We start from the raw sequence: 23,148 nt of genomic DNA on the forward strand, positions 1-23,148 counted from the left end.
TATCCAGTGTCCCCAGGCAGAGGGTAGCAGGCATGGAGCAGGAAAATGCTGCCTTGTCCCACAGCCTCTTGTGTAGTGATCACGATTTTGGGGTCTGTCTAAGTTGGGTCATGTGGAAAAGTATGTATCCTGTCATGAGTTGAGCCTGGAGCGTCACATGGTGGGACGTGGCACTTTGGATGTGACAAAGATGTGCTTCCAGCTCTGTGGCAGGAGGGATTGTCTGAAAATCCTGATCATGGGGTCGTTGGAGGAATCACTGTTAAAGAGGGAATTTCTGAGACGTCCTGTTGTCTTTTGGCTGTTCCTGTCCATCCTTTCTGACTCCTCTGGGGTGTGGACTTGAGAGGAGAAGGATGGTCATGAGGCAGCACAGCAGGTCTGACAATTCTGAAGCCAGAGCCCTGTGGCCTGGCATGAATGGGTTATATCTGGACTCTTCTTGGAGCTGCTGGAGCACCAAGGATTGTAGAAACAAGGAGAGCCTCCCCATAAGTAGTGATCCTGTCTCCAGGACCTCATCTCAAAGCCTCTGGTCTGGCATTGCCCATGTACCTGGCTGGGCAATGGGACACCAGGAGGACTCGGTAAGGAATGGGGATTGTATCCTTCAGGGATGGATGAGGAAGTTGAGGGTGGCCTGTGAGCTGTGCCAGGAAGGTCTCCCTTTCTGAGAGGTGGGATGGCAGCACTGGTCACACACACAGCACTTGGGCTTGTGGGCCACGAGGACCCAAGGGTGGCATTGGCAGTTCAGGTGGTGACAGTCTGGACCCAGGTCGGGATGTGACTGGCTTCCTGGAAACACAAAGCTGTAGTTACCTGCAGATGCTTTGGATATATCAGGAGTGGGAGCAGCCGCTGTTTTGCTTTATTTCAGGAGTTTCCTCCATTTTAATTGCAGTGTGTAGCTGGGGGTGGGGGTGGGGGTCTCGGGGAGCTGGGGCTGACTGAGGACACCTTGATCGCCCGGCATGGATCTGTCCCCCTCTAGTGGTTTGGTCCCCGGTGTGCCTTTGGGAATACGGGTGCTCCCAAACTTGGCTGGCCGGATGTTTCCCAGGGACGATTCATCCATCCAGGTCGGGAGAGTACGGGGTGCAGTCCCTGGAGGGGGCTGCAAGGGGGACGACCCTTTGCCTACATTCCAAAACCCCGCTCACCCCACTGGGGTCTCCCAGATCCAAAACCCGGCTCGGAGCAGACAAAAGAAAGGCGTCGGGGCGGCTGGGCGTGAGCGGGACGCGGTGAGGGCTCTCCGCCACGCTGTCCCCGGCCCCGGGGAGCCTGGCCCCGGCATCTCGGATTGCGGCGGCGGAGGGAGGGAGCCCGGGGAGGCCGGTGGGCAGCGCCGCCCGGACCCTGCGCCAATCCCCGCCGTCCCGGCCCCTCCCGGCGCTGCAGCAGCGCGGCTCTGCCCTCCGCTCCCTCGCTCGCTTTTTCTTCTGCCATCTTCCCGTTGCAAAGCATTGCTGGGAACCGCATGTGGGTGACGCAGCAGCATTGTCTCCGGCTCAGGAAGCTGCCGCCGCCGCTGCCCAAGGGCTCGGGAGGAGCACGCGGCCGCCGGTGCGGCTGCCGGAGGCGGGGGGGAGCCGGGGGCGCTCGGGGCGGAGGGCGCAGCTGCTCCCCCAGCCATGTCCCCGAACACCGGGGGTCCGGCCGGGGTCTGAGCCAGCCCCCGGCGGTGTCCGGGGAGAGGGTGGGGGGCCCCAGCCCTCGCAGTGCGGGCACCGAAACAAAGAGGGCTCGGCAAACTTCACCCCAGAGTCTCGGCAGCTTCAGAGGCGCAAGGTCAGGCAGCTGGCAATGCTCGTGGGGAGGGGACGCGGGGACGCTCCGGTCCCAGGCAGGGTGGGAGGGGACTGCGGTGGGACCCCTGATTCCCTGGGGGTGTCTCTGGCTGGTGCTTGGGCTCACCTCTCCCTTCCCCTTCCCCGGGGCGCGCTCGCCGCTCCGGCCGCGGTGCTCACACGGTCCCCTCCGCCGCGTCCTCGCGGCTACAGCGCCGAGGGGGCACAGGGGACGAGTGGGCTCTCGCCCACCCCGGCTCCGAGCCAGATGGAGCCGCAGGACCCGAGAGTCCCCCCCAGCCCCTTGGCTCTCCGGCTGGAAACGTGCCTGAGCCGCCGCGGAGCCCCGGGCAGGGGGGACGCCGCGGTTCGGTGCCCACGCGGATGTCCGTGTGCGAGCCCCCAGCCCTGACCTTTCCTCGCGGCATGTGCTCCTGGGGAGGCGGAAGGTCTGGAGGCAGCACGCTGCGCTGCCGGGCAGCCGATGGAAGGCTGCGGCTTCCTGCCTCCTGAGACACCCGGAAAAACCGGGTGGGGGGCACGCCGGGCACCCCCTGCCCTGGCCCTGCCTGGCAGCAGGAAGCACCGCCCGCCGGGATGCCGGCAGGAGGCTCCTGCCTGTGTAGCCATGGCAACGTCAAGTAAATAAAGCACCTTTGCAACGGGCAGATTTGGTGGGGAGGGGTCTGCGCTGGGGGAGGGCGAGGAGGCCGGAAAGAGCAGGGTGAGTGTGGGAGCCCCGGTCCAGCGGGAGCGAGGGGCTGTCGCGCCGTAGGGCAACGTGCCAGTCCGGTCAGTGCCGAGGGATCTCTCCGTCAAAGTCACAGCCAAACCCCGAGGCAGTGCGGGGGAGCAGCTCTCGGCTACCCAGCAGCTTGTGCCAGGCCATGGAGGGGGTGCTGGGGCACCACATCCCGCTGCTACTGCACCCTCCAGCTGCTCCATGCCGGGGGAGCAGATGGGGGGGCCGATTCTGGTGAATCCTCCCCCATAAATCCCCCCAGTTGCCGAATCTTGGCGCTCTCCCCCTACCACCGCCCAGCGCGGGGCCTCGGGGCTGAAATGCAGTTGATGAAAGCGCTGGTGCAGATCGACTCGACAGAGCTTGTCTGTCTCATGTGGGGAGTGTTACGACCCGCCCCAGAAAAAGGGAGGGGGGATAACCCAGGTTTTTATCAATAATTCCCTTGGGGTGGATTAGAGTGAAACGACACTGAATAATCGGTGTTTGAAAACATATACTGACAAGGTTTATTTTAACAATTCTGTATCAATAAGCATGCTAACAGTTTGGGTGTTGTCATAAAACAATGCAATACAGAGATAACTTTGGGGGGGGGGGAGAAACTGTTTAGGGGAGAGGAAAACCAGGATGAGAGTAAGGGAAAAGAGAAGCTGAGAGTACAAAAGAAATGGATATAGTCACTGCCCACTGGATCCAGCGATGCTTGAGAGCGATGGCCTTGATTCACAGGCAGTGGGGGAGAAGGAGAACCCCCCAAATTCTCAAAGTCACCAGTCAGTTTATATACCCTCAGCATGCTTTTGCACCTCCCTGGCATGAGGAGTTGTTTGCCTTTTAGGGCTTAGCTCTGGAGGGAGGGATGGGCCCGGTTGGCTACCTGAGGTATCTTCTTGCCTTTTAGGGCTTAGCCCCTCTGAGGCAACTCCTTGCCTTTTTAGGGCTTAGTCCACCTGAGGCATCTCCTTGCCTTTTTAGGGCTTAGTCCACCTGAGGCATCTCCTTGCCTTTTTAGGGCTTAGTCCACCTGAGGCATCTCCTTACCTTTTTAGGGCTTAGCACTGAGGGGATGGGCTCAACTGTCCACCTGGGGTATCTCCTTGCATTTTTAGGGCAAAAATCAAAGCCTGCAAACTCCTGGAATGCATAAATCATTTGCTGGTGGGCATGGGAAGAGGAGGGCTCCTTCCCAGCTGCCTTTGAAGCGTGCTGGCCTTGGCATCTGGTCGGAGCCTGCCTCACTGGCAGCAGCCGTGTTTCCCTCTGCTCACACCTGTGCTTTTTGTCTCTGTGCTGTGTTTTCCCCTACTCCTCTCTCCCTGTTAGCTGCTGTTGGAAGAATACGCAAACAGTGACCCCAAACTGGCACTTACAGGCGTCCCCATCGTCCAGTGGCCCAAGAGAGATAAGGTAAGAGCTGTGAGGAGGGACCTGGGTGGGTGTCACGTGGGGCTGAGTCGCTGCCCGGGACTGGGGTGTGGTGGCACCGCTTCCATACCCGCCTTGGGAGCAGTGCCAAGGTGGGATGTAGGGTGCAACCACCTCCACAGCACCGCGGGCAAACTCGTTTGCTGGCAGAATGGAGTTCTCCCACCATGCCGGTTATCCCAGCTCAGCTGATGGGTGGTAACTGGATCAGCTGCTCCATGTTCTCCAGCCCTTTGGTCATGCTCAGAGAACATGGAACTTGGCTGTTGGAGGAAGGGGTGATCCCGCTCTCCCAGCAGCTCTGGCTTGATAAGGGAGTCCTGGGTGGCCTGAGGAGTGTTGTGTGTTGGGGAAGGTCTCACTGTTGTAGTGATGTGAGGTGTGGGGTTGAAGGCCAGCATCGTGCAGCCCCTCACTGCAAGCTGAACATGTCCCTTGCGTCCCTGTCCTTGCCAGCACACTCTGCTGTAGTACTGGCTCTTACAACCCCAAGGGAGGCAGCTCCCTGCGGATAGCAGCCAGTTCCTCAGCAGTGGGACCTTTCCATGCATCCCTACCCTTTCCCTCTCCAGCTATGCTCATAACCCAGGGCCCACAGCTGGGCCACAGCCCGGGCTGAGCTCGCTGAGCAGATGGAGGCACAGAGCAGCCAGACTTCCCCTCTGCAGGCTGCCTTCCTGTGGCCTGCCAGGTTGGATCCCCGAGGTCACTGCTTCCTTCCTGACGGGAGACAGGCTCCCAAGCTGGCTGTGGGATGAGCAGGACCCCATCACTCTGGGAAGGGTGGGCAGCACCCCATTTGGGAGTCTGGAGACAAACAAGCCTCTCGGATTGCCCTTTGGAGGTGCCTGTCTCTGCTTGCCTGCCCTGCCCAAGGAGATCCAGTGTGGATTGCTGGTCCTTGTGCAGCAGAAGCATCTCAGGCAGCTTTCTTGGGAGAAGAGACCTGGAGACATGTACGTCCTTTGGGTGCAGCACTCAGATGCTTGGCATATCCCCAGCCCCATCCTTGTGCTGGGATTTTTGGGAGCCTGCCCTTCCCCAAGCCCCTCAGCTGTGGTGGACACCCCATCAGGGCTGATCCCAGAAGCATGCTGCAGCCAGCAGATTTCCTTTGAGGGCTGATGGGATGCAGGGTGGCAAAGGTCAGCTGGAGAGCAGTGCTGTCCCACCTGTACTGTAAACGGGGGTGTGGGTGTTCCCAGTGTGCCTTGAGCTTGGGAAGGAGTGCCCAGAGCTGATCCCTGTCCTGCGTAGAGCTGACAGGTGACATGGGTTACAGACAGGAGTTACAGAGTATTCTGAGTTGGAAGGGACCCACGAGAATCATTGAGTGACACACAGAGAGGACAGCCCGGGTGGACCTTGTCATTCCTTGCCTCAAAAGGAAAGAGTGGATGTTGTTGGAACACTGTGGTGTCTTTGGGACTCATCACCCCTTTTCAGACCCATTATTGAGTCCTGATGGGGGGCAGGAGGAAGGGGAGCTCTTGGTGTGGGGTGATGGAGTGTCCTCAGGGAGAGCTGCTGGGGAAGCACCAATCCAGGCTCCTTTGGCTGTGGAGCGGTGAGGGTGCAGAGCTGTTCTCCAGCATGTTATCCATTGCAGTGCCGGATCCGATCAGAGCCTTTCAGACCTCAGCACAATGCAGTGCTTCATTCCTCTCACCCTGTTCCCTTCTCTCTCTGTTGCCAGCTGAAGCTCCAGGCCCGGCTGCGGGTGCGCCTGCCCACCATCCCCATCACCAAGCCTCACACCATGAAGCCGACCCCGCGCCCAACACCCGTCAGGCCCACGGTCTCTCCCATCGTGTCGGGCGCCAGGCGGAGGCGGGTGCGGTGCCGAAAATGCAAGGCTTGCATGCAGGGCGAGTGTGGCATGTGCCACTACTGCAGGGACATGAAGAAGTTCGGCGGGCCTGGCCGCATGAAGCAGTCCTGCGTCCTCCGGCAGTGCTTAGCGGTGAGTCTGCATCCTCAGTCTTCCCCTGGGAGACTCCTGCAGTCTGGCCATGGCTCTGTGTGCCCTATCAGGGCCATAAACTAAAACACAAGAGGTTTCACCTCAACATGGGGAAGAACTTTCTCTTGAAGATGGCAGAGCAGTGGAGCAGCTGCCCAGGGAGGGCATGGAGTCTCCCTCTCTGGAGACATTCAAAACTCACCTGGACCTTTCCTGTGTCACCTGCTCTAGATGGGAGGTTTGGACTAAATGCTCCCCAGAAGTCTCTTCCAACCCTAACAATTCTGTGATTCTGTGACAGAGGAGGGCAATTACCCAAGTTTGGTTCCTGGGGAATAGCTGGCCCCTTCCCCATGATTCAGGTAGTAGGGAAGGAAAGGGGGAAGGCTGTCCCACCTTGCCCTGGTTTCACCCCTGCTTTCCTTTGTAGCCCAGGCTGCCTCACTCGGTCACATGTGCACTTTGTGGCGAGGTGGATCAGAATGAGGACTCGCAGGACTTTGAGAAGAAGCTCATGGAGTGCTGTATCTGCAACGAGATCGTTCACCCTGGCTGTCTGCAGGTGAGCAGGGCAGGTGCTGGGCATGGGGGGGCTTGGTTCTGGGGCAGGGCTACTGCTGACCCCCTCCTTTTCTTTGCAGATGGATGGGGAGGGGCTGCTCAACGATGAGCTCCCCAACTGCTGGGAGTGCCCCAAATGCTACCAGGGTGACGACACAGAGAAGGGCCAGGTAAGGAGCAGAATGTCTGTCCTCCATCACACTGCATCCTGCCAGGGATGTGTTCAGCCAGGGTGGGCTGGAGGGACCAGTTGGGCAGTGACTAGTGAGAGTGAGGATTGTGGGAGTGCAGCACTTGGGGGCCCGCCCACATCTTGCTGCAATCCTATCCTGGCATCTCACAGGGGCGAGTCCCCCAGTACTGTGATGAGCACCCCTTGTTCCCACTGATGTTGAGCTGGGATCCTTAGAGATTCCACTGCAAGACACACTGGACTGTTAGGCATTTAGTGGAAGCCACTTCCAACCTCAGGGGACACCCCTTTTGTCAAGGGGGAAGGAGAACATTGGTTCCTGGTGTGGGTGGACTCTGATCCTGGTGCTACTTAAATGAGCTGTTAGGAAGAAATTCTTTACTCAGAGGGTGGTGAATCACTAGAACATGTTGCGTAGAGAAGCTGTGGCTGCCCCATCCCTGGAAGTGTTCAAGGCCACGTTGGACAGGGCTTGGAGCAACCTGGTCTGGTGGAAGGTGTCCCTGCCCATGGAAGGGGTTTGGAACAAGATGATCTTTAAGGCCCCTTCCAACCCAAACCATTCTATGATTCTGCTGGGCACTGCTGGTGCAAGCCCTGCTCAGCACTGTATTGTTTCCCTGGGGAAGAACAAAGGGGGAAAACATTCCCCAGGCCCACCACAGCCCCACCCCTGCTAACCCACTTCCCCGCAGAAGCGGAAGGTGGAGGAGAGCGACGATGACACGGCACAAGCCAAGGTGCTGCGGCCCCTGCGGAGCTGTGAGGAGCCCCTGACCCCACCGCCCAACTCTCCCACCCCGATGCTGCAGCTGATCCACGACCCGGCGTCCCCGCGGGGCGTGGTGACGCGCTCATCCCCCGGTGCCGGCCCCAGCGACCACCACAGCGCCAGCCGGGACGAGCGTTTCAAGCGGCGGCAGCTGCTGCGGCTCCAGGCCACGGAGCGAACCATGGTGCGGGAGAAGGAGAACAACCCCAGCGGCAAGAAGGAGCTGTCGGAGGTGGAGAAGGCCAAGCTGCACGGCTCCTACCTCACCGTGACGCTCCAGCGCCCCACCAAAGACGTCCACGGCACTTCGATCGTCCCCAAGCTCCAAGCCATCACGGCCTCCTCCGCCAACCTGCAGCACTCGCCCCGCGTGGTCGTGCGCCACGCGCCCGCCAGGATGCCCCTGCGGAGTGGGGGCGAGGAGGAGGCGGCTGCTGAGGAGGAGGATGAGGAAGAGGAGGATGAGGATGAGAATGCAGAGGAGGGGGGGGCGGCCCGGCTGAACGGCCGCGGGGGCCGGGCGCAGGAGGATGAGGAGAGCTGCATGCAGAGAGAGGTCTGGATGTCCGTCTTCCGCTACCTCACCCGCAGGGAGCTCTGCGAGTGCATGCGGGTGTGCAAGACCTGGTACAAATGGTGAGTGTGGGGACCCGGGGTGGGCTGGGGGGACATGCTTGGTTGCCTTCCCTTTGCTCCCTGGAGCCAGGCAGCATTGCCCTTGGACCTGTGTGCACTGCTCCTTACTGTCCCCTCTGGGAGATCTGAGCATCTGTGTCCCCCACCATGTCCTTATGAGGTGCCAGTGTCCTTTCCTCACCCGCTACCTTGATGGTCCTTGCCCTTCCTGGCCTCCTGTGCTGCCGGCAGGCAGGGAAAGTGTGGAAGGCAGGCTGAGGCGGGATGGGTTTGCTGAGGCAGGATGGATTTGCTGGCTGGAAGTGCCTCAGGGGGCAGCAGGCCCGAAGACAATGCTGGCACTGGGACAGCTGTGCATGGTGAAGGGCTTGGGAACAGATGAGAATGGAAGCTGGGAGGTTTCTAACCGCTGAGCAGCAGGGATGGAGCGATGGGAAAGGACCAGCCTGCTTTGATCAGCAGCCGGTGAGAAGGGTGTGGTGTGATGGCTGGAGGACAGTGTCCCCTTGTCTGCACCTTCAGGGGCTCAGCTGAGCTGCCATTGGGTCCAGGGTCTCCACAGATTCCTGTGGGAGAGAAAGAGTTTGTGCCACCTCTGGGCTCTGCCACAGCTCTCAGCAAAGCAGCAAGTGGTGCTGGAGCTGTAGGATGGGACCAGGAGGAGTGTTGTGTCTGCTGGGAGCGAGGATCCTTAGAATCTCTGCCCTGACAGGAGGAGCACCTGGAGGTGACAAGCAGACCAGCAGCTGTGACTCTGAGTCTTGTTTTGTGGTAGCAAAACCCTGCTGAATCTGCTCTGGGTGTCCCTGGGTGGCCAGATACCCTCAGCAACCTCCCATGTTTGGGGAAACCTATGGAAACCAGGAGGAGAGCCTTGTTCTGTGGCTGAGGCCATGCCAGGGCTGGGCTTCTCCCTGAAGCCAGGCAACCCACTGGTTGTCTCTTATCCCATGGGGCTCAACTTTCAGCCTTGTCCTTGTCCCCAGGTGCTGTGACAAGAGATTGTGGACAAAGATAGACTTGAGCAGGTGCAAGTCCATCACCCCCCAGGCGCTGAGCGGCATCATCAAAAGGCAGCCGGTCAGCCTCGACCTCAGCTGGACCAACATCTCCAAAAAACAGCTTACGTGGCTCGTCAACAGGCTGCCAGGTGAGCATGGGCTGGGGAGGGGTCCCTATCTGCCACCAGCCTGCTCCAAGGCTTCCTGAGGGCTGGAGCACAGTGAGACACACTCTGCACCCTGGTACCTGCCAGCTTGGGAACTCCCGGGGTTCCTGGATCTCATCCCCAGCAAACGTCCCACCCCAAGCAGGGAGGGGACCTGCTTCCTCATGTGCCTGGAAAAAGAGGGTTGAGATCTGGGATGCCTCAGAGCTGACCAAACCCGTCTGACTTGTTACCTCTCTCCCTCCTGCCAGGCCTGAAAGACCTCATCTTAGCGGGCTGTTCCTGGTCTGCGGTCTGTGCTCTCAGTACCTCCAGCTGCCCCCTTCTCAGGACCCTCGATCTTCGGTGGGCAGTAGGAATCAAGGACCCTCAGATCCGGGACTTACTCACGCCTCCAACAGACAAACCCAGTAAGCTGCTGCCCCGGGGCAGGGCTGGAGAGGTGGTCACTCAGGAGGGTCCCTGGGGGTTGTGGGGAGATGGAAGGGGATGACGTTCCGATCTCAGAGCGGGGAGGTGATGCTGGAGTGCCACAGTGTGCCAGGGCAGTTCGTCAGTGCTCAGCTCCTCCTCTTCCTTCGCAGGTCAGGACAATCGCAGCAAACTCCGCAACATGATCGACTTCCGGCTCGCCGGCCTGGACATCACCGACGCCACGCTGCGCTTGATCATCCGCCATATGCCCCTGCTCTCCCGCCTCGACCTCAGCCACTGCAACCACCTCACGGACCAGTCGGCCAACCTCCTCACCGCCGTGGGCTCCTCCACACGCAACTCCCTCACCGAGCTCAACATGGCAGGTGGGTGCGCTGCTCCGGCCATCCTGCAGCACCTCCCTCCTCCCAGCACGACACGGGATGTCTTCCCAGAGCTGTTCCCCTCACTCTAGCTCTCCCTTCCCTGCAGGCTGCAATAAGCTGACGGACCAGGCCTTGCTGTACCTGCGCCGCATCTCCAACGTCACCCTAATCGACCTGCGAGGTTGCAAACAGATCACCCGCAAAGCCTGTGAGCACTTCATCTCGGACCTGTCCATCAACAGCCTCTACTGCCTGTCCGATGAGAAGCTGATCCAAAAAATCAGCTAGAGACCCTCCCCGGGGCAGACTGAGGAGAAGGAAAAGAGCCCATCCCACCCCTCTTGGAGAGCCGCTCCTCCACCTCCCCACCTTGCCCTCCGTGTCCTGCCTCCCACCTGACTCGGCAGGCAGGGCCGCTGCTCCACTGTCCTTCCTCCTCCTCCTTCCCCGGGACTTCTGCCGAGGAAGATGTCCCGCCAGGCTGGCCAGTACCAGAGGAGGAACGGGCACATGGCAGGGAGCCTCAGCCTGGAGGCTGGCCGCTCCCGGGGCGGAGCTTGTAACAGAGGTCTCTGTGCAGAGAAATGGGGCACCCTCTTCCCCCAGCTTTTCCCCTTCCTTCCCATCGTCTCCTTGCCTTGAAACACTTGTCACTTCCGCGGTAGCACAAAGCTTGAGGGTCTCTCCAAGGAAGCGGGAGCAGAGCCGAAACACCCCATACCCCTCTGTGCCACCACCAGCTCGGCGCTTGCCCTGCGCTCTCACGCCCTTTCTCTTCCCCTCATCTGGCTGCAGGGACTGTGATACATCCCCCTCCTTCTCCCGCCGCTTCCACACATCCGGGCGGCTCTTCGGGTGCCGAGGGCAGGAGCCCCGTGGCTGGGGTGTCACCAGGAGCAGGGGCTTTGAGAGCCCGGGGGGGCGAGGCTGGGGGATAACTCGCTTCCACTCTGGGACAGCATCAGCCTTCCCGTCTGTCCGAGGGGATGGAGCAGGGGAGAACCCACAGGTACATCAGAGCTCAGGGAGGACTCGGGAAGCATCAGCCAGGGGTGAGTGAGCACGTGGGGGGGACAGGAGCTGCCTCCTCTTCCTCCCCAGCTCCCGGCACCGTGAAGCACTCTGGGGCCGGAGGGGCGAGGGCTGTTCCATGGCCCGGGACCGAACTGGCACGGCCACCCCCCTGCATCGTCCTCTCCTTCCCCCACCCCCCTTTTCGCTGCCGATTTTCCTTTGCAATGAATGGTCGGTCCAAAGAACCTCTCTCTAGGGCAGCAGAGAGCTTTTTGCACTTTAAAAAAAAACAACAAAAAAAACAACAAAAAAAAAAAACAAAACAAAAAAAAAAGACAACAAAAAAAAAGAAAGAAAAAAAAAAAGAAAGGAAAAAAGGTTGGAATCTTCTTTTTCTGGGTCACTATTTTATTTCCCTCCCTGTCCTGCCTGTGCCCGGACGCTCCCCGACTCTCTCCCCCCCCCGTCAGTACCCCGCTTTCTCCCTGGCAGCGTACAGATAGCACAATCCAGGGTGTCCCCTCTGTGCCACCCGTCCCCAGCCCCACAGGGGGGTCCCCCCGAGGGCAGCCCACCCCCCTGCTGCTTCAGAAGCAATAAGGGAGGAGAGGTGGCCACCCACCGCCTTCCTGGGCGTGGGGACTGTCCCCGGCTGCCACAGGGGGATCCGAGGGGACAATCCCGGAGTGCCTGGACAAGGGGTGGTGTGGCCTCACTGCTGGAGGGCTCGGAGCAGGAAAACACCCCTGGGTGAGAGGAATACCCTTTGGCCTCAGCCTCTCTTGGCGGTGGCGACCAGGGAAGACGTCGGAAGAATTAAAAGCTTTTCTTTTTCCTTTGGATTCATTTTGAGTTTTGCAACAAGAAAGAAAACTTAAAAAAGCTGGGGTTGAGTGTGGCTAGAAGGGCCAGGGGCTCCCCCCGTGTGGGGTCCCTCCTCCACGGGGACAGCGCCCCCTTCCCGCTGTGCCCTGAAGAGACGCCTGCGGGCGACCCTCCTCACCACCCCGGTGTGGTGCAAATCCACAAGGAAGAAAAAAAGAGAATTATATATAATAAAAAAAATCACTTAGTGATTTAAAACCAACCCAGCCTGCTCCCTAAAGACAACTCCTGCAAGCAAAGTTACTTGTTTAAGGGTTTGGTTGTGGTTTTTGTTTTGTTTTGATCCCCCCCCCCCATCCCTCCCTCCCTCCCTCCCTCCTTCCCTTCCCCTCCCTGGAGAAATATTGTAAATATCTATTTTTTTGTTGGCGATTTAGAGTCCATCTCTGATGTTTGTGCTTTAAAATTAAATGTAAGCATTAAGGGTAAAAGCAAACAAAGTCTTGCGCTCTCTCAGTTGGGGTTGGGGTTCTTGGCTGGGGCAGAGGGAGGGCACCTACTTGGCAGTTACTTTTGGTTCATTTTCAGTTTGCCTTTCCTTTTTTTTTTTTCCTTTTTTTTTTCTGGGATTTTTAGAGAGGATCTTTACTCATAACATATTACCACAAGGCTGTTGTGGGGGGAGGGAAGATCCCAGCCTCCCAAGGGAAATATTTTGTTTCTTGGGGGTGGATTTTTGGAATAAAAAAAGTAAAAGAAAAAAAAAACAACGAACTAAAATCCCTGAGTGTTGGCTCTGCCCATTGTTTGTCTGTGAGGGAAGTGGAGGGGACGAGGCTGGGACCTCCTCTGTCCCCCCTGTCCATCTCTTGGGGTGGCAGTAGCAGCCATCCCTGTGTCCCCATCCTGGTGGGTGGTGGCAGCTGTGCTTGTGTCCTATCACCTCCTGGCAGGGCCATGTGAGTCCTTGCCCTCTGCTCTCTTTTGGCAGATTCCTGGGCCACCAGGGTGACATTTGGCATCCCCCAGCCTGCAGGGATGTCACAGCCCACGTCCCCCCGGCGGTTGGGCTGTGACATTTGCATGGCGAGGTGCAGGGCTTGCTCTTCCGTGGGTGAGATCCTCCTCTGCAGGTGGCGAGGCCAACGCCACCCTCCCTGTGCCCCAGTCCCCGTGTGTCACCTGAGTGATGCATCAGGACTGAGCAAATCAGAGCACCTAGAGCCCCTGCTTGTCCCCTCCTGGTGTCCCCTCCTGGCCCTGGGGACAGGGAGCCTGCACATGGTGTCACATGCACATGGTCACACCTGCTGTCACGTGTGTGCACCCACATGGCACATGTGGTGCTGCACAGTGCCACGTGCACTGGCGTGTGGTCACACCTGGTGTCACATCGTGTGATGTGGGGTGACACATGAGATGTCATGCATCACACCTGCTTGGTCACATGCAGGGCATCACACACAGAGCCACTGTCACACACCCAGCCAGTGTCACACACACATGGTGTCACACACACAGTCTCACACCCACCCACCCCCAGTGTCACCCACCCAGTGTCACACACAGTGAGACACAGCCAGTGTCACACTCGCATGGTGTCACACATACACAGTATCACACATTCACGGTGTCACACCCACAGTGTCACGCACACAGTGTCACACACAGTGAGACACAGCCAATGTCACAGTGTCACACACAGGGAGACAGAGCCAGTGTCACATGGTGTCACACATTCACGGTGTCATATCCACAGTGTCACACCCACTCGCCCCCAGTGTCACCCACCTAGTGTCACACACAGTGAGCTAGTGTCACACTCACATGGTGTCACACACACACATACCCCTGGTGTCAGATGCACCCAGTGTCACCCACCCAGTGTCACACAGAGACACACCTGGTGTAACACACATGTTCCTGGTGTCACACCCAGTATCACACACACCTGTTGTCACACACTGTTACACACAGTCCCCAGTGTCACATACAGTGTCACACACACCCCTGATGTCACACACAGTGTCACACACCCACACCCAGTGTCACACCCAGTGTCACACACCCGTAATGTCACACACCCATAATGTCACACACACACAGTGTCTCACACACACACACACAGTGTCTCACACACACGCAGTGTCACACCCGGTGTCACACACACATAATGTCACACTCTCACTGTCACACACCGGTGTCACAGCCGGTGTCACACACACATAATGTCGCAGACACCCCCACTGTCCCCCCCGGTGTCACCCCCCCGCTGCCGTCGGTGTCCGGCCCCCCCTGGCTGGGCGGGGCGGCGGCGCAGGCCCCGCCCGCCGTTCCCGGTGCGGCCGCGCCCCGTTCCCGCTGCGGGCGCTCCCGGCGCTCCCGGCGCTCCCGGCCCCGCGCGTCCCGTGTCCCGGCGCCGCCGAGCCCGGCCCGGCCGCTCCCCGCGCCCCCGCCCGGCTCCCCCGGCCCGGCCCCGTTCCGCTTCCGGGCGCGGTTCCGGTTCCGGGGCCGGCGGGTCGGGCCGGGGCGGCGGCGGCGGGTCCGCGGCGCGGGACGATGGCGGACCTGGAGGCGGTGCTGGCGGACGTGAGTTACCTGATGGCCATGGAGAAGAGCCGCGCCGCGCCCGCCGCCCGCGCCAGCAAGAGGATCGTCCTGCCCGAGCCCAGGTGAGGCCCCGCCGCTGCCACTCCGGGGGTCCGTCCGTCCGTCCGTCCACTCTCAGCCCCGAGACCCCCCCGCGGCCCCCGCGCATCCCGTCCGCGCCGCTCCCGGCGCCGCTCGCTCACACCCGCGTGTCACAGACACTCCCGCACACGTGTGTGCGCGGCACCGGCCGGGAACACCTGCCCGGGCTGCGCTCCGGCACCGCGTCCTGCCCCGGCACAGGCACACGGACACACGGACGTGGACATGGACACGGACACATGGACACAGACACACGGACAAGGATATGGGCACACGGACGTGGACACGCACACACTGACACACAGACGTGGACAGGGACACACAGACATGGTCATGGACACACACGGACACACAGACATGGACACATCCTGCTTGGCATACAGACAGGCACACGGACACAGGCACACGGACATGGGCACACACATATCCTGCCTGACATACACACAGACACGCAGACATGGGCGCACAAACAAATCCTTCCTGACGCACAGACAGACAGATGTGGACACCCAGACATGGGCACTCACACATCCTGGCTGTCACATGGACACACAGACATGGATGACACAGTCAACCTGCCCAACAGACAGACACAAACAGAGAGACACAGGGACATGGACATAGAGTCATGTGTATATACCCCCTCTGTCCTCACCACGTCACCCCCCTGCTCTCCTGCTGTCGTGCATGCTCATGTTTACACACACACACACCTGTGCCCAGGTGCACACATATGGTCAGGGTCCCCACTCCCCCTTCCAGACCCCGGTGCCCTCCTGTGCCTTCACTTCCAGGCACCCAGGAGGCTTTCTGGGGATGCCCTCCTCCCCAACCTCCCTTGGACCCCCAGTGCGTGGGACACCCTGTGATCCTTACAGGGGCCCAGCAACTTGTCACACTTGGGTGGGGACACACAACACGGGAGGATAGGTGTGCCACCGGGGCTTGGGGGACACGGGAGGAGTGGGAGAGGAGGAGTATGATGGGCACGGGAGTGTGTTGGGAGCAGGGGTCTTTCAGGGGGCACGAGGGGCACTGAGTCCCTCTGGTGTCTCCCCAGCATCCGCAGTGTCATGCAGAAGTACCTGGAGGACCGGGGAGAGGTGACCTTTGACAAGATCTTCACGCAGAAGATCGGTGAGCTGGGGGCAGGGGGGGGCCGTGGGGGACACGGGGGGCACTTGGGGGAGCACCCTCAAGGGTGGGCTGGTGGCCACCACGACAGTAGTAGTGGCCATGGCCATTCCCCTGCCCCCTGGAGGTAGCAGGGGGGCTGTGGGGCCGGGCTGGACATGGGTGCCAGGGGGCTGCGCCACGTTCCCCACCCCGTGTCCCCCGCCCTGTCACTTCCCCCCACGCCAGCCTTAACCGTCCTGGGCAGGAAGCGCCTCTCACTTCCTCCTGCCGGCTCCGGCGGTTTCCGGGCACGTCCTCCCCACAGCAGCCTGCCCGTGGTGCCTGCCCATGCCCCTGACACGGTGTCCCCCTCCACATCAGCCCCCTCACTGCCCCCCTGCCCTGCCCCACGGTGCCCCACAGCACTGCTCCCCGTGCCAGCCTTGTTCCCCGTGTCACCCTGCCAAATCCTCACCGGTCCGTCCTTGGCATTTCCCCTTCTCCAAGCCTGGCATGGGGGTGGTAGAAGGCCAGGCAGGCCCAGGGGATGGTCCCTGTGTCCTTTGATGTGGGCCGTGGGGCTGGCATCTCTCATGCTGTGGCTCTGTCCCTGCCAGGCTACCTGCTTTTCCGGGACTTTGCCTTCAACCAGGCCGAGGAGGCCAAGCCCCTGATGGAGTTTTATGAGGAGGTGAGATGGGGGCACCCCCCTGACAGCCCTGTGTTCACGAGGAGGGGTGGGTTAGGGTTTGATACCTACAGGCCCACAGACGTGGTGCCAAGAGCAGTACCCAAGGTGACAGAGTCCAGGGAGCCGGGAGGTGCTGCTTAGGGGACACGGAGGATGGGATAACCATCGTGTGCCCGTGGGATGTGGCACATGGAAGGGCTGGGACCACGGTTCCCAGTGTCCCAGGTCCTGTGTGCCCCTGTGCCACGGGAGCTGTGCCCTCTCCAGATCAAGAAGTACGAGAAGCTGGACTCAGAGGAGGAACGAGCCACCCAGAGTCGCCACATCTTCGACCATTACATCATGAAGGAGCTGCTGGCCTGCTCCCACGTGAGTGCCGTGCCATGGGGCGAGGCACCGGGGTGGGAGGGGTGTCCCCAGTGTGCCCACAGGGGCCTGGTACCCAGTGTCTTCAGAGGGAGCTCCGAATCCTCCACAGGTTCTATCCTGGGAACCATAAACCCAGACACAGACCCCCTCTGTGGGTTTTCCCCTGCCTGGCCCCTGTGTCCCTGTCCCTTCTATCCAGGGTGACACAATCCCATCTCACCTCACAGCCCTTCTCCAAGAGTGCCACGGAGCATGTCCAGAGCCGTCTGAGCAAGAAGCAGGTGCCCCCAGATCTCTTCCAGGTGGGCATCACCCAGGACAGAGAGGGAGTCCCTGCCACCTGTGGTACTCGGGGAGTTAATCCTTAAAGGGGGCTGGGGATGACAGGAGTCCCTGGAGCTGTGGGGGAGGGAGGGTTCTCAGAAAGTATGGGGAGCCCAAGGGATGGTGTGAGGATCCCCAGCATGGTGGGAGTGAGGGGAGATTGCTGACGGTCCCCATGGGGTGGTCATCGGGGGATTGGGAGCTGGAGGTAGCAGGGATGTCACCCTAGGGTGACAGTGGAGTCCCCAGGGCTGGTGATGTTGTGGTCCCCAGAGATTCAGGTGACCCTGAGTGGCAGAAGCATCCCTGGGGACCTGGAAGTGGCAGTGGGGGCTGTGAAATCCCAGGGATGGAGAGACCTCACGTAATGGTGGGGGATGGGTGATGTGGGTATCCCTGGGGACACCGTGCTGAGCTCTGTGTCCCCTCCAGCCTTACATTGAGGAGATCTGCCAGAACCTGCGAGGGGGCATCTTCCAGAAATTCATCGAGAGGTGAGTTGGAGGGAAAGTCCCACATGGATCGGGGTGTCCCATCCCCCTGGAGACCTGGGTCTCCCAGCCCAGACTGGGACCAGGGGGTCCCTTCTTAGATAGAGCTCCAGGGGTATCTGTCACTACACTGAGGACTCAGGGAACGCTTCTCATCCCCAGATCTGTCCTGGGGTCTCTGTTCCCAGACAGGGGTCCCAGGGGGTGCTACCTGTATCCAGACAAATCCGAGGGTTCTTGGCAGGGGGTGTTTCTCCAGGGTCTCCACTCTTGCCCTCTCTGTTCTTCCTTGCAGTGACAAGTTCACGCGGTTCTGCCAGTGGAAGAATGTGGAGCTGAACATCCATGTGAGCAGGAATCCCTGCGCCCCAGGATGCACCTCCAGGGAGGGGGACACGGGGAGCCTCTGTGTTCCTCCCCTGGGGAAACTGAGGCAGGGCTTGGATCCCCCCACCACCACGGACCCAGGTGTCCAGGCTCACCTGTGCCTCCCTGTCACCCCCTCCAGCTCACCATGAACGACTTCAGTGTTCACCGAATCATCGGCCGCGGCGGTTTCGGGGAGGTCTACGGCTGCCGGAAAGCGGACACGGGCAAAATGTAACAGGGGATGCTCCATGTGGGGGGGACAGAGGGATCCACCTGTGATTTGGGGCTGCTGGTGGTCCCAAGGGCACCTGCAGGGGTGTTGCCATGATGACACGTGTCAGGATGTTGTGGAAATATTGTCATGGCTACAGGGACATCAGGGCCGTGGGTGGGAGGTGGTGGGGATGTGGCCGTGGGTGGTGGCACTGGAGGGACACGGTGGTATGGCTGTGGGGACACAGTGGCTGCAGGGACTCCGTGCCCCCAGGTATGCCATGAAGTGCTTGGACAAGAAGCGTATCAAGATGAAGCAGGGCGAGACACTGGCCCTCAACGAGCGCATCATGCTGTCCCTCGTCAGCACCGGGGTGAGGGCATACGGGCAGGGCTGGCACCCTGCTGGTGGGCTGTGGCAGGGGACAGGGGACAGGGACAGGGAGGGTGACCCCCCCCGTGTCTTCTGCCAGGACTGCCCATTCATCGTGTGCATGTCGTACGCCTTCCACACGCCCGACAAGCTCAGCTTCATCCTCGACCTCATGAACGGTGAGACCCCGGTCCCGAGGGACCCCGTGGCTCAGGGGGCAGTGCCAGGGTGACAGCTGGTCCCTGTGGTCACAGGGGGGGACCTGCACTATCACCTGTCCCAGCACGGCGTCTTCTCGGAGGCGGAGATGAGGTTCTACGCGGCCGAGATCATCCTGGGCCTGGAGCACATGCACAGCCGTTTCGTCGTGTACCGTGACCTCAAGGTGACCGTTCCCACAGGCACCCACACCCCTGTGGGCACCCTCAGACCCCACAGGATGCCCTGTTAGCATCCTCAGGCCTTTAGAAACCTCCCTCAGGACTCCATGGGCAGTCACAGGTGTCACAGCCACCCTGCAGAGCCCTCAGGACTCCATGGGCAGTCACAGGTGTCACAGCCACCCTGCAGGAGCCCTCAGACCCTGTGGGCACTCCCCAAATCCAGAGGGCACCCTCACGTCCCTTGGGCACCCCTGACACTGCAGGAACCCCCTAAGATCCATCACAGATTCTGAGACCTCGGGGCGGGTACTCACTGACCCCATCAGCACTTCCCAGTCCCACCTCAGTCCTGTGGACACCCCAGATCCCACAGAGCTCCCCAGCTGTGCCCATGGGCTGTCCTTGGGCTCAGGGGGAATGCCATGTCTTGGCAGCCAGCAAACATCCTCCTGGACGAGTTTGGGCACGTCCGCATCTCCGACCTGGGCCTGGCCTGCGACTTCTCTAAGAAGAAGCCCCACGCCAGCGTGTGAGTGTGCCCACACCCCTGCCCGCCCTGCCCACCTGCCCGGGGCGGCCCCTGACCCCCCTGTGCCCCCTCCCCAGGGGCACCCACGGGTACATGGCGCCGGAGGTGCTGCAGAAGGGGGTGGCGTACGACAGCAGTGCCGACTGGTTCTCCCTGGGCTGTATGCTCTTCAAACTGCTCCGGGGGTGAGTGTTGGGCTCGGGTGGGCACGGCTGGGCACAGGTGAGCACCACTGACCCCCCTTTCCCCTTGACGCCGCAGGCACAGCCCATTTCGGCAGCATAAGACAAAGGACAAGCATGAGATTGACCGGATGACTCTCACCATGGTGAGTGGGGGCACCCCTGTGTGTGTGTGTGCCGGTGGGTGCTGATGTGAGGGCAGGGCACGAGCACCCCTGGGCTGTTGTGCCCCCCACCATGTGCTGGTGGCGGCCTGGGGGGCTCACTGGGGGTGTGAGGGGTCAGGGACAGCTGGTCCTTCACGCTGAGCCATGCCCAGAGTGCATGTTCGCGCCCATCTGCGTGTATCCTGTGCACATCTGTGTGCATCCCTAGCCCTGTGTACGCATGTCCCTTGGTGCCAACGTGTTCATGGAATCTCCCACAGGCCGTGGAGCTACCGGACTCCTTCTCCCCGGAGCTGCGCTCCCTGCTCGAGGGGCTGCTGCAGCGGGATGTCAACCGGCGCCTGGGCTGCATGGGGCGTGGGTGAGTGCCCCCAAAACCCCTGGGGTACCGAGGAGGGTGTGCTGGTGCACTGCCCCGAGAGCACAGCTCACCCGCCTTCCTCCCTCCCCAGGGCTCAGGAGGTGAAGGAGGAGCCCTTCTTCAAGGGCCTGGACTGGCAGATGGTTTTCCTGCAGAAGGTGAGGGGCACTACACCCATCGTTGGGGACAGGGACACGGACACAGGCAGCCACCCCTCTGACCCCCCCGTTCTGACCCCCCTCTGACCCGCAGTACCCACCGCCCCTCATCCCGCCCCGCGGCGAGGTGAACGCGGCCGACGCCTTCGACATCGGCTCCTTCGACGAGGAGGACACCAAGGGCATCAAGGTACCGGGACGCAGGGGCTGAGCGTGGGGGCGTGGGGTGCCCAGCAGCCCCTCACCCCGGCATCCCGCCCTGCCCAGCTGCTGGAGAGCGACCAGGAGCTGTACCGCAACTTTCCGCTCACCATCTCGGAGCGCTGGCAGCAGGAGGTGACCGAGACTGTCTTCAACGCCGTCAACGCTGACACCGACAAGCTGGAGGCCCGCAAGAAGGCCAAGAACAAGCAGCTGGGCCACGAGGAGGGTGAGTGGGGCTGGGGACCCCCACCTTGACAGCCCCCTCGGGATGCATCCGGGGCTGACCCCGCCTCTCCCGGGCACAGAGTACGCCATGGGCAAGGACTGCATCATGCACGGGTACATGGCCAAGCTGGGCAACCCCTTCCTGACACAGTGGCAGCGCCGCTACTTCTACCTCTTTCCCAACCGCCTCGAGTGGCGTGGGGAGGGCGAGTCGCCGGTAAGGCGGGCACAGCACGGCACTGGGTGGGTGCCAGGGTGTGCTGGGCACAGGGGGTGCACTGTGAGGGGTTTGGGGTGCGTGGGGGGCCAGGGGCCGGGCTGAGCCTGTCCCCCCAGCAGTCCCTGCTCACCATGGAGGAGATCGACTCGGTGGAGGAGACGCAGGTGAAGGAGCGGAAGTGCATCCTGCTCCGCATCCGCGGGGGCAAGCAGTTTGTGCTGCAGTGTGATGTGAGTGTGCCCCCCTCCCCCTGGGTCACCCCTAGGGCTAGCCAGCCTCTGAGGCCACTGGCATCTCTGCTGGGTGCTGGCCACCCCCTGCCCCCTCACTGGCCGTCTTCCCCGAGTGCCACTTGCTCCCGCTGGGCACTAACCAAACCTTGCTGGGTGCTGGCCAACTCCTGCTATCTGCTAGCCATCCCCTCTGCTAGGTACTAGCCACCTCCAGACTGTCTCTAACCATCCTCTGCTGGGCACTAACCATCTCCTGCCAGCTGCTGGCCACCTCTTGCTGGCCACTAGCCCTGCACATTTAGTCCTTCAAGCCGTGACAGGGCATGAATACTAAAAGCTTGGGGCAGCTCCAGAACCCAGGGAGACCCAAACTACCCTGTACCTTGCCCTGGCACCCCAGGGAGCCCCAAACCAGGAGCCCTGGCACCCTGGGGAGGCCATGACAAACCAAATCTTGCTCTGGGGCCTCAGCGAACCCCAGACCACCAGTCCCCTGCCCTGACCCCCCATGGCCTGCCCTGGGGAGCATCCAACCACTCCGTACCCTTCCCTGGCACCCTGGGGAGCCCACCACCCTGTATGCTGCCTGGGGAGTCCTTGGCTATCCTGTCCTCTGCCCTGGTATCCTGGGGAGCCTGTTCTGACCTGTTCCCTGCCCTGGGCATTTCCTGGCTGCTCTGTCCCCTTGGGGAGCCCCTCCTGACCCGTTCCCTGCCCCGCAGAGCGACCCCGAGCTGGTGCAGTGGCGGAAGGAGCTGCGGGACGCGCAGCGCCAGGCACAGCAGCTGCTGCAGCGGGTGCCCCGCATGCAGAACAAGCCCCGCTCGCCCGTGGTGGAGCTCAGCAAAGTGCCGTTCATCCAGCGCTCCCCCAACGGGCTCTGACCCCCTCCTGGTGTCCCCTTCCCCCCTTCCCACCCCACCTCTAATTTATTGGGTTGGGTTCCCGCGTGTCCTCCCGTGTCCCCCGGGGCTGGTGCCACCCCAGGGGCATGGCTGCGGTGACGCCGCTGGCGTTGGGCACCTCTCCCTGGTGTCCCCACCCTGATCCTCTGTGAACTCTCCGGCTCAGATGAAGGCAGCCCCCACGCCCCCCTCCCCGCCCCTGCCCACCCGCTTCCCCACTGCCACGTGTGCCAAAGGGGGCCGGTGGGTACTGGTGTGTCCCCCCCCCGCGTGGCTGTGCCTGTCCCGTGGGTGCCAACTCCTCGTGTGTGTGTGTGTGTGTGTGTGTGTGTGTGTGTGTGTGCCAGGGGGACCCCCTGTAAATACTGTGCCACAGGTCCCCTGCACCCCCCGGCTCTGCCCCTGCCCCTCCTGCCACCCCCCAGGGCAAGGGGGGCACCCCCAGCCCACTGCCACCCCCCCTTCCCAGGGGAGAAGGGATCAGGGGGGACCCCCCCCAAATCAGCCTCCTGGTGGGCACAGGCGTCCCCTCCCTCCCCAGTTCCTGGCAGCATCTGTAAATATTGGTCTCTGGTCACTCTGCTCCAGGGGCTGGGGGGGCACTGGGCATGGGGGGCACCGGGCAGAGGGGGGGCCACCGGGTGAGTGAGATTTTCATGAGCAGAGATGTGAGAATGCCAAAAAAAAGAGTTTTTATAATAAAAATATAGAAAAACACCACCTGGCTTCTCCTCCCTGCAGGGGTTGGAGAGGTCACTGTGCCTGCTGAGGGTGTCACCGTGTCCCTGTCACCTCCCTGTCACAGGGCTGCCCCTGTGTCCCCCCATGGACGCAATGGCACTCTGGGGACATCCCAGGGAGTCCCCAAGCCCTGCAGGGTGGGGGTCCCGGGCCAGCGGGGGGTGCTGGGGATTGTGTTCCCCTTTGCTATGCTGTCCCTGGGGGTGACTTTGGCTGTCCCCTTGTCACCAGGCGGTGCAGGTGGCACCTCTCCTGCGCACACCCTGCCTGCGGGCAGTGCGTCGGGGCGCGGCAGGCGTGCAGGGCCG

The 23,148-nt window shown here is 61.2% G+C and overlaps 2 protein-coding genes across 5 annotated transcripts in view; both read left to right on the forward strand.

Annotated features, from left to right (window-relative positions):
* Positions 1 to 13,014, forward strand: part of KDM2A (lysine demethylase 2A) — a 37,320-nt gene extending 24,306 nt beyond the window's left edge. Inside the window, exons 1-10 of one of the 2 annotated variants that reach the window (XM_051776567.1) lie at positions 1,652 to 1,794; positions 3,862 to 3,945; positions 5,660 to 5,926; positions 6,357 to 6,488; positions 6,568 to 6,657; positions 7,376 to 8,088; positions 9,075 to 9,238; positions 9,508 to 9,666; positions 9,841 to 10,056; positions 10,163 to 13,013. In XM_051776567.1, coding sequence (XP_051632527.1) covers positions 5,723 to 5,926; positions 6,357 to 6,488; positions 6,568 to 6,657; positions 7,376 to 8,088; positions 9,075 to 9,238; positions 9,508 to 9,666; positions 9,841 to 10,056; positions 10,163 to 10,344 — 1,860 coding nt within the window. In that variant the 5' untranslated portion in view covers positions 1,652 to 1,794; positions 3,862 to 3,945; positions 5,660 to 5,722 and the 3' untranslated portion in view covers positions 10,345 to 13,013. Of the gene's footprint in view, positions 1 to 1,651; positions 1,795 to 3,861; positions 3,946 to 5,659; positions 5,927 to 6,356; positions 6,489 to 6,567; positions 6,658 to 7,375; positions 8,089 to 9,074; positions 9,239 to 9,507; positions 9,667 to 9,840; positions 10,057 to 10,162 lie in introns of those variants that run through there. The other variant, XM_051776556.1, reaches the window with a different exon arrangement.
* A 1,350-nt stretch (positions 13,015 to 14,364) lies between these two features.
* On the forward strand, positions 14,365 to 22,796 carry GRK2 (G protein-coupled receptor kinase 2). Of its 3 annotated transcripts, XM_051776740.1 has the most exons (21): positions 14,367 to 14,567; positions 15,647 to 15,723; positions 16,320 to 16,393; positions 16,661 to 16,762; positions 16,990 to 17,064; positions 17,519 to 17,580; positions 17,873 to 17,924; positions 18,086 to 18,177; positions 18,434 to 18,533; positions 18,633 to 18,711; positions 18,787 to 18,917; positions 19,350 to 19,444; positions 19,522 to 19,629; positions 19,706 to 19,772; positions 20,054 to 20,154; positions 20,246 to 20,312; positions 20,407 to 20,502; positions 20,580 to 20,742; positions 20,822 to 20,958; positions 21,078 to 21,191; positions 21,917 to 22,796. In XM_051776740.1, exons 1-21 carry the CDS (start codon positions 14,455 to 14,457, stop codon positions 22,076 to 22,078), a joined length of 2,067 nt encoding a protein of 688 aa, XP_051632700.1. In that variant the 5' UTR covers positions 14,367 to 14,454; the 3' UTR covers positions 22,079 to 22,796. The 3 variants fall into 3 exon arrangements, with proteins under 3 accessions (XP_051632691.1, XP_051632687.1, XP_051632700.1); XM_051776731.1 differs by lacking the exon at positions 21,917 to 22,796 and having other exon boundaries at positions 14,365 to 14,567; positions 21,081 to 21,910; XM_051776727.1 differs by lacking the exon at positions 21,917 to 22,796 and having other exon boundaries at positions 14,366 to 14,567; positions 21,078 to 21,910.
* The last annotated feature ends 352 nt before the right edge of the window (positions 22,797 to 23,148 follow it).

This window comes from Manacus candei, unplaced genomic scaffold (genome assembly GCF_025592945.1).
Source record: "Manacus candei isolate 608988 ecotype Guabito, Panama unplaced genomic scaffold, ASM2559294v1 h1tg000009l, whole genome shotgun sequence".
NCBI lineage: Eukaryota > Metazoa > Chordata > Aves > Passeriformes > Pipridae > Manacus > Manacus candei.